Source organism: Phyllopteryx taeniolatus, chromosome 9 (assembly GCF_024500385.1).
Source record: "Phyllopteryx taeniolatus isolate TA_2022b chromosome 9, UOR_Ptae_1.2, whole genome shotgun sequence".
In the NCBI taxonomy this organism is placed as follows: Eukaryota; Metazoa; Chordata; class Actinopteri; order Syngnathiformes; family Syngnathidae; genus Phyllopteryx; species Phyllopteryx taeniolatus.
The window spans coordinates 25,443,134-25,456,683 of NC_084510.1; the positions used below are offsets into that span (position 1 = coordinate 25,443,134).

At 41.0% G+C, this 13,550-nt stretch overlaps 1 protein-coding gene across 1 annotated transcript; it reads right to left on the bottom strand.

Annotated features, from left to right (window-relative positions):
* Positions 1-807: 807 nt before the first annotated feature.
* On the bottom strand, positions 808-13,387 carry gnb1b (guanine nucleotide binding protein (G protein), beta polypeptide 1b). Its single transcript, XM_061784281.1, has 11 exons — positions 13,137-13,387; positions 8,256-8,364; positions 8,135-8,173; positions 6,491-6,597; positions 6,296-6,359; positions 5,887-6,049; positions 4,603-4,669; positions 4,325-4,526; positions 3,749-3,965; positions 2,909-3,024; positions 808-2,604 (listed from the first exon to the last, which is right to left on the bottom strand). Exons 2-10 carry the CDS (start codon positions 8,310-8,312, stop codon positions 2,918-2,920), a joined length of 1,023 nt encoding a protein of 340 aa, XP_061640265.1. The 5' UTR covers positions 8,313-8,364; positions 13,137-13,387; the 3' UTR covers positions 808-2,604; positions 2,909-2,917.
* Between the last annotated feature and the right edge of the window lie 163 nt (positions 13,388-13,550).

The following is a 13,550-nucleotide window of genomic DNA, read 5'->3' on the forward strand; positions in this document are numbered from 1 at the left end:
TCTCCCCTGGCTTGCTTCATCTGAAATTGAATTTGATTAAATTCACCCTCAGGAAATATTTTCACACAAACAAAAAGGCAGCAGCATATCACGTTGTTAACAGGCCTGCCTCACAGTCGAGAAGTTTGGGTTCGAACCTGAAGGTTTCAGCTTCTCCCCGTGCTTGTGTGGATTTTCTCACATCCAAAAACATGGTCAGGTTCATTAAAGACTCGTCTACAGGGTGTAGAATGTGAGCACGAATGGATGGATGGATATAACAAAATACATAGTACTAACTCTTTAAAATCATGTACATGTAAATCACTCCCGACATACTGTATTTGTAAAAAAAAAAAAAAATGGTGTAAATCTACACAATTTTCAAGGGTATGTGTGCCAATGACTTCACATAATACCTTTTATTTATAAAGAACTTTTCAGTACTCAAAATCCCCTTGCATATAAAGTAAAAAGCAATAGTGTGAGTGTGATAGTGTTTCGATATCACTTATGCTCACTAGGGTCTTGGGTGAGTGGGAGTCTGTCCCAGTTCCAGCTGACAGGGCAAGAGAAGGGGAGTCCACTCTGGACTGGTCAACTTAATGCAGGGCACATAAACAAGCATTCACACTCACATTCCCACCTGCTGTGTGGACAATCAATTTCATATTCAATGAACCAAACATGGATGTTTTGAGAATATGGGAGGAAGCCAAAGTACATGGAGAAAACATTGATTCAAATTCGACTCAAGTAGACACGCTGCCTCAAATACATCATGCGAAATATTTTGAGTACACCCAAAAATAAAAATCACCCACAAGATAACTCTCAAACAGCTTTTTATTACATCTTCAATCAATAACAGTACATTTCAGTACAGTATTTATCTTGCATCCAGCTCACCGTGGAACACCAACAGACTAAAAGGAAATACAAAAAAAATAAAAATAAAATGGAAAGCTACATAAGGGTGCAGAGCTCTATTATATTCATGGAAAGAGGGTGTGGGGAGTGGGGAATCCATCTGGAGTTGAATTGCATTTTCACTTGTGGCCACACAAAAATACATCACATTTATTGAAGTACATCATCGCAGAGAAAGGAAAAAGTGAGAATGTCACATTAACAAAAGTGCTTCTGTATACAGTGAAATGTCATTCAGATGTTCTGCTTTTTCAATTTAAGACCAAAACAAAAAAGATGTAATATGGACACTGTGTGAGAGAGTGTGTTTGTTCTCCTTGTTTGAAGAAGAGAAAAAGGCTTGCCAAGGATAGAATCATCACAATGACTGTTAGATTCTTAAAAATTGGCATCAATAGAACTGGTAAGCATATTTGACACTAGGTATGCAGTCTCTTGCTCACTCTGTTGCATAGCATTACCAGTTATTAGTATGCAGTCGGTGCCCTAAAAATGACTTGGATTAGGTTCAATCAATCAGGTCAATTCTCCTTTTTATAAACCAAAAAGAAAAAAAATGCAGGAAGTTTTTTTCTTCTCGTATTTATTATTTTCACACCACTGAAAGCAAGTCTACAGCATGCACATCTAAATTAAGTCGTGTCAGACAAAATTCAATGTCTAAACTTAAAAACAGATCATTATTTTTTATCCAGACATTGATTTTTTTTTTTTTTGTGTACATTTCATTCACAGAGTTGGAACTGCAGTCCCAAGCAAAGGAAGTGTCTATTTAGTCAGGTGAGGTGTTTCACTAACAAAAGTGGATACTAAACAAGACCCTAACCCTCCCTAATCTACATCATAAAATCCAACTACTGCCCACCCCTCTGCCGCAGACAACCTCAGCACCTTCCTTGCTACACCGTCTCATCCCACCCAAATTCAAAAGGCATGTACAAGAATTAAGGGGGGAGTTATAATTGGACAAAGTTACTCGTAAGAACTCAATTTTGTACTGGAATGAGCATTCATAACTTCTAGCATGTGCTTGGTTAGTTAACATCGTATTAGTTGAGAGGCAAAGCTTCTTCATGTGCAAAAGGCTGTGATGAGAAAAACAAAAGAAACAGCTAGTATATAAATACAGACATTTTGGAAAAGCTGCTCGTGTAATATGATCGAAGCTTTTTTTTTTTGTTGTTTAACTTCTGCATGTTTTTATCTCTCATCGCTCATACGTGATTTAACTGGATTAGAAAGGACAAGCTTTCATTCAAACATGTCTAAAACTACTAAAGAAATACGACCCAAAAAAAGAAAGCCATTGAGAGTAACAAACCGTCAGAATAGATTTCTTAAAAAAAAGTTAAATAATTTGTACAATTACACTCCAACATTTGCTTTCAAGACACACGTTTAAATGGGATGATAGTGTTTTTCCCCCTCTTTCTTTCTCTCTCTCGCTTTCTTTCTCTCAAGGTAACATGAAATGGTCCGAGAAGGAATGCACAAGTTTCTGATTTGATACCACAGGAGATCCTTTCTTTAATTAGGTGATAAGACAATTGTGCTCTTCTTTGTGTAGGAAGGATTGGTTTTCCCTTCGACATTTTTTGTGGTGTCCAAGTCAGTTTTAAACAGTGTTGAAGAAGATGCTGTGAACATTCTGAAGTTGTAATGGTCTTCCAGTCGGCTTTGGAGTTAAAAGGACATCTGGGGATCAAAGACGAGAGGCAATTGTAAAACAACAACGCTTTTTGATCCAGATTGTACAGGATCCTCGGTTTATGACAATGTGCTGTAGTCACTGACGTACACTAACGCAGTTGTGAAGTTAGAATCACAGCTAATATTTGTATGAAAAACACTTCAACATAAAACTGAACTGCATTTACCATGCAGGCGTCTATTGGAAAGAGATGCTTATTTGTTTCACAGCATAGCGATTAAGATTCTGCTGCTGCCATTTGATCAGTCACCATACTTTTTGGTATTAGTGAATGGGGGGTGTGATTACCTTCAGGCTTCAATTCCAGATCTTCAGGAAGCTGTCCCAGGATCCTGTGGCAACCGCCATGCCATCATCAGTCACACCCAGGCAGCTCACTCGGTTGTCATGACCAGCCAACACACCTGGAATGGTAATTAAAAAAAAAAAAACAAAAAAACTGAAATATTAAGGAAAATTGACTTTTAAATGGCTTATATACAAATAGTTGGGTCTATATAAACATATTCACAGATTTGTTTTTTGTTGGAATATACGAAACCCCCACTTAACCGATTTTTTTTTTTTTTTTCGCCGTTCCCGGTCAGGCCCCATCTCCTAAATAAAAAAAATTAACATCCATCCGTTTTCTGTACCGGTTAACCTCACTAGGGTCGCGGGCGTGCTGGAGCCTATCCCAGCTATCTTTGGGTGAGAGGCGGGGTACACCCTGAACTGGTCACCAGCCGATCGCAGAGCACATAAACAAACAACCATCCGCACTCACATTCACACCTACGGGCAATTTAGAGTCTTCAACCAACCTACCATGCAAGTTTTTGGGATGTGGGAGGAAAACGGAGTACCCAGAGAAAACCTACGCAAGCACGGGGAGAACATGCAAACTCCACACAGGCGGGGCCGGGATTTGAACCCAAGTCCTCAGAACTGTGAGGCAGATGTGCTTACCAGTCGTCCGCCGTGCCGCCATAAAAAATAGCATAGTACATAATTTTACATGAGCATAAAAAAAAAAAGGGCAAGTCAATTTTCAGAATTAAATGTAGTCTTTGGGCAAAAAAGTTTGCTAACCCCTTTACAAGTTGTAGAAATCAGAAAAGACTGCTTGGACTTGACGATTGGACTCACCAGCACGGTCGGCCTTTAGTGTGTCCCACACGTTGCAGTTGAAATCGTCATATCCGGCCAGGAGGAGACGGCCGCTCTTGGAGAACGCCACCGAGGTGATGCCGCAGATGATGTTGTCGTGAGAGTAGATCATCAATTCCTGATCGGCGCGCAGGTCAAACAGCCTGCAGGTGGCGTCGTCCGAGCCGGTGGCAAAGGCGTTGCCGTTGGGGAAGAACTGGAACCAAAAACATGACAAACCCTTAGTACGTCACAAGATACACTACTTTTCAAAATGTTCGAGGGAATCGGCTTGCAGGTGAAAATTCACAATGAACCGAAAATGCGCTGTAACCTTTACATATGAACATGATTTTTTTTTTTAACCTTCTCTAAACTTTACAATTCACAGGTCCAACAGTTCATTGTTTCAGTACTTTTTGCACAACTTGCCATTTTCTAACAAGGACCTGAACAGCAATACAGTATAACAGTGTAATATAGGTTCATCCGTGAAAAAATTCACTCGAAAGCAGAACATCCCTAACGTTTTGTGAGTAGTCTAAGTTACTCATCCAAAAATGCACGTTGACTTACACAGATGGCATTGATGTCAGACTCGTGACCAGTGAAGGTCTGTCTGCACATGCCCTCTCGCACATCCCAGAGTTTGGCCGAAGCGTCGCAAGCACCGGAGACAAATAACCGGGAGTCTGGGGCCAGAGAGAGGCTCATGACGTCACCTGTGTGCCCGGCGAACGTGGTTGTCTGCTGGCCGGTTTCAATATCCCAAAGTGCACTGTCACGTGGCAAATACATGTTATAAGCCAGGGCATTTGAAAAACGCCTTAACAAAACACTCTGCGTTTCCTTACCAGGTGGTGTCTCCCGAGCTTGTAACAATCTGGTTGTCATCAAGAAAACGACAGCAGGAAAGGTATCCTAAAATGGAGGCACGTGCCAGGTCAGTCGTCTAAATATTTGTTCTACATACACACTTGTCTTGACTGCACTGCCATTTTTAAAACGTAGCACTACTTAACCTTCTTTCTACCTTTGCTTCTCAAGGACAGAAATAATGGTCTGGGGTTTATTTGACCAGTTATCCAAATACTCAAAATAAACTGTTTGTCGCTCATTATTAAGTCAATTGCCAACTATTTCAAGTTAATGTTTAGTGCAATGGTGTCTTTTGCCTCTTCAATTAAAATTTTGTTGAAAAGAGAGAGCACAAAACCTTTCAAAGTGTAGATTGGAAAGGCCTACATTTAACATACAATAATTTTACATGTCATTGATTTCTTTAAAATGATCTTTTTTATTTTTGCTGAGTGACGTTGAGAATGATGCCTCTTTTCTCGGTCAAATTATCCCACTGACTTGAAATCAAGAACTCACAAAGATATCTAATGAAGTACTGATTTTAAACAAGAAATGAATTTTCAGCCAAGCAGAAGTTTCATACCGAAAAATTACTTTCAAAATTTTCTTTAAACCTTAAAATGGGTGATGGATCAATTTGGTCCGCGACATAATTGGAGGGTCAAAAGAGTCGTCGAGGCAAAGTTACTGTTTAATTATTAATTTTAAGCCAAGCAGAAGAAATTACACAGTGGAAAAACTACTTTTAACTGTGTTTTGCAACTTTAAAGTAGGTAATGGGTCAATTTGACCCGCCACACATCAGGGGGGCTAATAAAGATGGAAGTTACTTATTAGCTATCTTTTAAGCCAAACAGAAGCACAAGCTGAAAAACTACTTTTAACTCCTTATTCATATTTATCTACAGTAATTTGCAAATCAATCAATTTGACCTGTAACATAAAAGTAGGGTTAAGAGTTGTAGAAGAATATGAAATGACTTATTAGTTATCAGTTTTAAGACAAGCAGACGACAGTTCATTCCCAGAAAACACTCTAAAATGGGTATTTGACCAACAACATAGAGGGCTAAAAGAGATGTAAATATAAATGGACAGTTTTTTATCAGTTTAAAATGGAGAACAGTTTTCATACTGAAAAAAATAAAATTGATTTTTGAACTTGAAAATGGGTCAATTTAACCCGCAACATAACTTGCTTAAACGAGTTATCATGTAAAATAGGTTTTAAAGTTGTAAGCATGACTGCTGCACTCAAACATGTCCAAAGTCAATACCCGTATGTCCGGCCAGCTCACGGCTCACGCGTACGTTGCCCTCACGGGTTTTCAGGTTGTAAATGGAGCAGATGTTGTCTAAGCCGCCGCAGGCAACGTAATTTCCTGAAGGTGCATACGCGCACGTCATGACCCAGGAAGAACGAAGTGGAATGGCATGGACCTACAACGGGAGTTGAAAACATGTTTAAAATACAAAACCTTCCCCCAACAGACAACTTCTATTACATCTGGCAGCTCAAGACGACGTGATACACCAAGCTTCAACCATTGCCAGACACGCGGTATTGGAGCTAATTCCAATTGCCTATTCAACAAGTTTAGTTATTTGCCTAAATTCATTTCTAACATGTGGCCCTGGTGCACCATTGTGCTGCTTATGCTGGATGGAATCATAAAAATGACTTGCCTTATTTGTGGTATAGCTGTCCCAAATAATTAGTTTGCCATCCTGAGAGGCACTGACTAAGAGCCTGAAAGACATTTATACAAATATTGCATCATAATACTTTTTTATTTTTAATCACTTTCATCATACACATTGTTAGTGTCATGGCACCCATACAAGATTGGACATAAAACCAGAGTGTGCCATTATGTTTACCTGGAATCTGTGCCCCAGTGCATGGCATAGATTTTGGCCAGATGACCCCGCAGTGTTCGTCTTGTACGCATCTGAATTCGCCCGACGGGGTCAATGTTAGCCGTGATCTGAAAAACATGATGCCATCATCCCCTTTGTTTTTTTAGCATAAGAAATGGCCAGTATTCTTTTGTTAAAGGTGAAGTGCACAGCTGACTGCAAAGTCTCCACTGAATGGGGTTTCCCATGATTGGGTAGTGGGGAAAAAATGATGGGAACGCCAGCGGATACAATGAATTAACTAATTAGTACACTAGTAAGCAGCAAAAACAGAGATGACAGCAGCTTTTCTTGAGACTGACCAATCAGAGAAGACTGTATTGTCCACAGTGACATCATATTGTCTTTACAAGACCGTGTTTGCCCGCTCACAGGAGATGCTCAAAAATTAATTTGTGCTCAATTTTGAAAAAAGAATAAAGATAAGAATAAAATCCTTGTGATCAGAACCTGCTTAATCGCTAGCCTTTGTCTTTGTTGTTAAGACTTGGACAATCTTTTATCTCCAAAAGACTTGGATGAACTTTTGATCTTTGAAGAAAAACATTTTTGACACGGAAAGCCTATTTATACTTTAGTGACGCTTCAGAGTCTTGATTACGGTGTTGGATGCAGAGGTTGGGACCCCGATTTTATCAGACCCTGCCAGCCTGACCTCGGCAGTTTCCCGAAATCAACGGTTTTTGATCTCGGAGATAAATGACTATATTAACAACAGAGCAACTGTCTGCTCTGAAGCAATGCCATTCAATCTACACGGCTGTATGGCCCTGTTAAAGCTGAAATACATGTATTAATTTTGTTATTTTTTTTTTTTTAATAAGATGTAGTACTTGCACATGTGTTCTGTTGGTTTTCATAATGTATGAGGAACAGGGTCCTAAATGCAACATTTCTTGTCATTTGGCACTCGAGCAATAATATAGAGTTGAGCTGATCTGTGCAGCAAAACGCAATGCAGTGTGAGCTCGGGGAAAATTGATCAGTCGGTGATTGGTGCTGCTGTGTGGGTCAGAGAGGCCATTCAACTATTTATCACCTTTCTAAAGCAGGGTACACGCATACTGATAATTGGGATGAATTTGAGCATTTCCCTCTGACCGACCCTTCCAATCAAAATCACCAAAGGCCCAAATAACAAATTATCTGGAGCGATCATATGTGGTGTGTTTTCCTCTCACCGGTCGGTCTGTTAAGAAAAGTGTCATGGTTGACAATTGTAAATGTTAAACTTGCATTATTGTGTGTGGTCAATACAGAGTTGGGACTCTGTGATTGTGGTGTGAGACAGAACCATAGCCAATTATGAAAAGAGTGTTTGTATAAAATGCTATAGATAGTTTAGTTATCGAATAATCTAATTGGATTTTTTTCAGAATAGTACAAGGAATAATGATTCGATTCTGATTCGCTAGCCATTCGGTACTGTCAATGCGAACGTGGATTTAAACTGCAAGTCCATACCCTAATACAGACCATATGGGAAGTAAGCACATGCGCTGATTGTTCCCCCCCTCATCATGCATGGAATCTCTTACATTTTCAAAATCGGTTCAGATGTTAAAAATTGCCGTGGTCCCTAGAGATGATGATGTCGGGGTTTACCTGTGATAGGGTGGCATCGGCACATGCTTTCCTGGCATCCTGTTGAGAAGAAAAATCAATTCTTATTCAGACCGTGCCCATTTCATTAGCGTTATACAGCGAAAAGAAGTACGAGACTCACTCTGATCTGATTTTTTAGCTGCTCGGCCTCTTGCCGTAACTGGTCCAGTTCACTCATTTTACTCCTCTTTTTCGGTTACCTCTCTCCAGCTATTGGGGCACTTGATAATCTACAAAAAAAAAGTGGAATAGAGAAGCCTTTTAATTCATACATAAACATAGTAAAGCAAAATGCCTCTTAAAACCGGACAACCCCTTTACAGGCCCGAGAATCTGATGCAAGGACAACGCGTACAGTTCGCACGTCAACCTTATTTTCCCATCTGAATGTCACGGCATAATCCCGACACTCAAGTCAGACAAATCCCGTTGAGACATGACATTCCACTTGTAGCGAAATGTAGCCGTCATCCATCTGAGCTCAATCCCGGGGATACTCCCAATGTGTGCCAAGTAATCAATAACCCACTTATAATAGGTAGACATAAGGAACCAGTTGTACTTGCGTGGTGCATTTTTTACTCTTTAACATGCAATACAGGAAGAATTCACCATTGAACCGTTAGTCTGAAAGAACCAGTTGGAGTAATAAAGACCAATCTTTGCCAAGGTAGCAGAACAAACATGGCGACAACATGACTGCGAGGCGAGCAACATTTCACACGCTTGGATCGATCATATTAATTATTCAAAGAGAAGTACTTTAGGAGGGAGATGACATTTAAGTGTTTTGAAATGGTGCTGGACTATTCGGCTCTAGGTTGGAAACAAGTCTGACAACAGCCAGACAACAATAGCTGCATGAGGTGAGAATGGTCAAAACTTAATTTGGGTCACCAAATTGTACATCACTCTTATACATGGTTAGTAAGAAGTGGAAATGGTCACAATTCCACATCAAAATGGAATGATTTCTTCCTGGGCTCCGCCCAACCGCCTACGCTAATCAGTTGTGATTTATCGATATATTTTGCGCTTAATTCAGCTAACTAACAAGCAAATAAGCCAAACCACTTTAGCAGAGGCAACAACCTAAGTAATACCAAAACATTAGATCCAAATTACCTTAACTGGCACAACTGACTAAAAAGGAACTACCCCATTACAACAAACCACTGATAACCAAGCAACCTGTCACCTTACCTGTAGTGTCAATGAGTAATGCTTGACATTTCAGGACAACATTTAAGAATTTTGTGGCCCATGTTAAGTCTCTGATTGGTCGGCGTGTGTGGAGTTTGCATGTTCTCCCCGTGCCTGCGTGGGTTTTCTCCAGGCACTCCGGTTTCCTCCCACATCCCAAAAACATGCATGGTAGGTTAATTGATGACTCCAAATTGCCCGTAGTTGTGAATGTGAGTGCGAAAGGTTGTTTGTTTATATGTGTGCCCTGCGATTGGCTGGCAACCAGTTCAGGGTGTACCCCGCCTCCTGCCCAAAGATAGCTGGGATAGGCTCCAGCACTTCCGCGACCCTTGTGAGGATAAGGGGCTCAGAAAATGAATGGATGGATGGATGAATTTAAATCCCACCCATGATCTAATGCCAATTCAAGCTAGCCTGTCAATGGGGGTTTTCATTCACTGTTAAGCATTAAACTGGCGATTTCTAAAACAATCATGTGCGTCTTGTATTTTATTTAATGTGTGTAATTATTTTTGTTGCATTTAGTTTAACAGTAAACTACACCTAGGGTGTCACTGCAGTTTCAATCAAGCTCAGAGAGGGCAGAAACAGTGTTTTGTGTGCGAGTGTAACGCTCGCGCACACAGTCTGCATGTCACTTTCACTCACTTATACCGGTACTAAAAATACCCCGAAATTACATTGTTTAATATAAAATGCAGCTATTACAGTTTCATTTGGCAAGATTGTTGCACCTTTGGATTATTTCGTGACATTCAAAATGTTAGGAAATTAATAAAACCGAACTTTTCCAAACCAAAATTTCGATCACGTGATCAGATCGGGACATCCCTAATTATGATATTAATAATTATATTCATCTAGAATGCACAATGGCCACAATAACAGCCATCGTTACATTTCTATAAATCTCGGGAAGTGTTTACATTTTCAAATTAACACTTCTACAACACTCCTCGGAAATCACAATGTCGCAACATGTTGGTGATCCCTGCTCTTGGGGTCTTTTTTTTTTTTTTTTACCTGATTGAGTATTTTGCGTTGTGCTCTTGCAGTTATCTTTACAGGGCGACCACTCCTTGGAAGAGAAGCAACAATGCTTAAATTTATCCATTTAAGGACAAGTTGTCTAACCGTGGACAAAAAACTTTATACCAGTCATCAATTCTTAATCGTACGTCTTCTGAGAGCTCTTTTGAGCGAGGGATGGTTCACATCAGGCAATGCTCTTCTACAAGTCGTTTTTATTTTCTAGTGGCCAGAGCAGCTATCTTGTCTCATTGATTGGACTACAGGTTGGCTCATACCCGACTGATTAGCTCTTGGAGAATCCGTAGCCGAGAAGTTCACTTACTCTATCCTCCATGTCCTGTGTATGTTTGTTATTTTCAATGAAAATATAATAGTGTGGTATTATAAGCAGACTCCGTTTGTTTATTCATGTGATTTAGATGACGATCAGACTAGATTTTATGACCAATTTATGCAGAAATTTAAGATATTTCAAAGCCTTCACAGACCTTTTCCTCCAACTTTATACATCAAAATAAATGCCCTGGAAAAAGGTACATAAAACAAAGCACGTGGTGGCCTAAGACTTTTTGCACAGTACTGTGTACAGAAATATATTATTTCCCCATTGACCTCTGTGGATGCTTGCACTTCGTCTCCCTCATCACTTCTCCTTTCCCAAGCGCCTGATCAGGGTCAGCTGACTGCCTGATAAACAATGAGCGCTGGTAAACAGCCTGGAGTTGGGAGCTCGCTGGCTGCTCTGCGATCGCCTCTCCAGTTTAAATGTGTTTGGCTCAGTGACTAAGCGGTACAAATGTCATGTCACAGTGTTAAACAATGATAATGTTTAAATGAGCTGAAGCTGGATCACAAAGCTGTGGGGCTTGGGGGGGCGGGGTCCATGACCAGCAATATCATCATCGTGCAAAATCCTTAATCCCAAAGAGCTCAAATCCTTAGTCGATGAGTGTGTAATCCTATCCATGTCCACTAACACAAAACAGCTGGCGAAGCCAAGCAGGGCAATGGAAATATGCTTTTCCATTAATAAAAAGGATGAGTTTAATCCTAATTCTTTTACACCCAAGCTACTTATGACAATTGCCTGGATTTGGTCACAGATAATCCAGCCATCACATCATTTCCACGTTGTGCCCACCCTTTAAAAAAAAATAAAAATCTCTAATCAATCAATGTCACTTCAGATATTGTCGCTGTCTGTGCAACAACAGGCGCTTTTATCACTGTGCAGTTAACCAAACAATGACAGTTGAACTAAGCCCGGGGTGTGCACTACAGTGATTTACCTACAACAGTGCTTGTTTGCATTGTATTTGCATACCTGCAGGATAGCTGTCCATTCTAATTTGTCAAGATCAGGCGAACTACATCAATAAACCGGAGAGTATTTAGCAAAATAAGTTTGAGGTTATACTTTAAATGACACACGGTTGCAGTGCTATCCGACTTACAGTGCTATGAGAGAATATGCAGCGAAACGCCATCTTGCCTTCCCCCTGACTGTATGTCCGCTAGTTAGCTTAGCATGAAGCTCGTTGTAAATGGGGAGGCCTCAGGCAGGGCAGCACTGCAGCTACGACTCCCATCGTTCCAATTCACCTCGACATAAGTTTCACTTTGGATTTTTTATTTTTTTTTGTGGGTTGAGTTGGGGGGTGGGCTTAGTAGACGCTCCAATTCGAACGTATGTATATATAAAAAATATATCGCTTCCCGTTCTTCCGCAATTACAGCGACTTGCCTTTAAAAGCTAGTGAAGGGAGGAGACACTTCTTTGAAAAGGTTCTGGCGAGGCCATTGGCCCTGCACAAATCCTCTTACTTGCACACTAAACAATCTCGTTAAAGCACACGGCGTCCATTTGATTCGATTACGACCGTCGCGGTGCTTATTTGCGGGTCTCCACGAAATGTGCAAGGTCGGCGCGGCTGGCCGGTAAATACGGACGGCCCTGCCTTTGCCTTCCACCAAGCGGAGCACACTACCGCTTCACTTATTTCTCCTAATTTTTTTTCGTGAAAGAGTACTTGAACTTATTAAAACAGAGTTTAAAAGCGTTGGGTTGCATCCGAGATGCTAATTTCTAATATAGAAAAGGGTGTTAACGCCGCAACTCACATTCATTACGCCTCGAAGGATTTCCAATGATACACACCGTTCCAATTTGTGCATTTAACTACTCGTAATTATTACCAATTATGGAACATACACTATTATTTCTACTACCCGAGCCTACCCCGGTCCAGTCGTCGCCAACTCTGTGCATATATATTTTATATTTATATATGCATGTATATAAAATAGCACTGACACAAGAATCACTGAATTGCAAACATCAGTCTTGAATAGTTAACACTGTAATGTAAATTTCACTACGTGTAATTTGGATTATTCTTAGAGGGTTTATCAGGGGTTGTGAGGGGAAAACAAACAAAAAAAGGCCGGAGAGTTGAGCCCACGGTTCGGCCATGGGTGACACCGAAGCAGGGCTGGTTAACGGTACACTCCCGAATTTAAAGCCCCCAAAACTATGAAATTGTGCCTCATTTACGCCTATTTACATATCTTATACAGCCATATTGGTCTTTGTCGCTACTTTAGGGCGCTTCTCATGAAATGGCAGCTGACTTAAATGGCTAAGAGGCTAAAGCTAGCGCTACCCCACCCCCGAGCGGCTTTAATTCGGCCAGAATACCCAACCCCATTCGGGATGAGAAAGGGGTCAACAAAACAGCAGTAGAGTCGCTTTATTTCACCTTACCTGAATCAATGTGTTTTGGGGCATTGACCGGGAAACGAGACGAGCCCAGGAAAATCAGCGAAGAGCCCCCACACCGCTAGCTCAAGAACTAGCCAGCCCCAGCTAGCGTCGCTTTGCCGAGGAAGCAGTGAGCCCAACAGTCGACCAACCGGAGATGAGGGAGGGAGGAGGGAGAAAAGAGGGGGGAATCACACCCACAAGCCTCGTACACAACAAAGGCAGATTCCCCCCCCCCAACACCCCCCCCCAAAAAAAAAAAAAAAAAAAAAAGGGGCGAAGATTACAAATTCTCTAGCAGTAGTTCACCACTATAACCTACCTTCCCACACCACCCCTCCCCCTGCCACTACGCCGAAGAGAACATGTGCCCTTTGCCAAAGAAGAAGCACTCTCGTCCGGCCATCGAACGTCGAG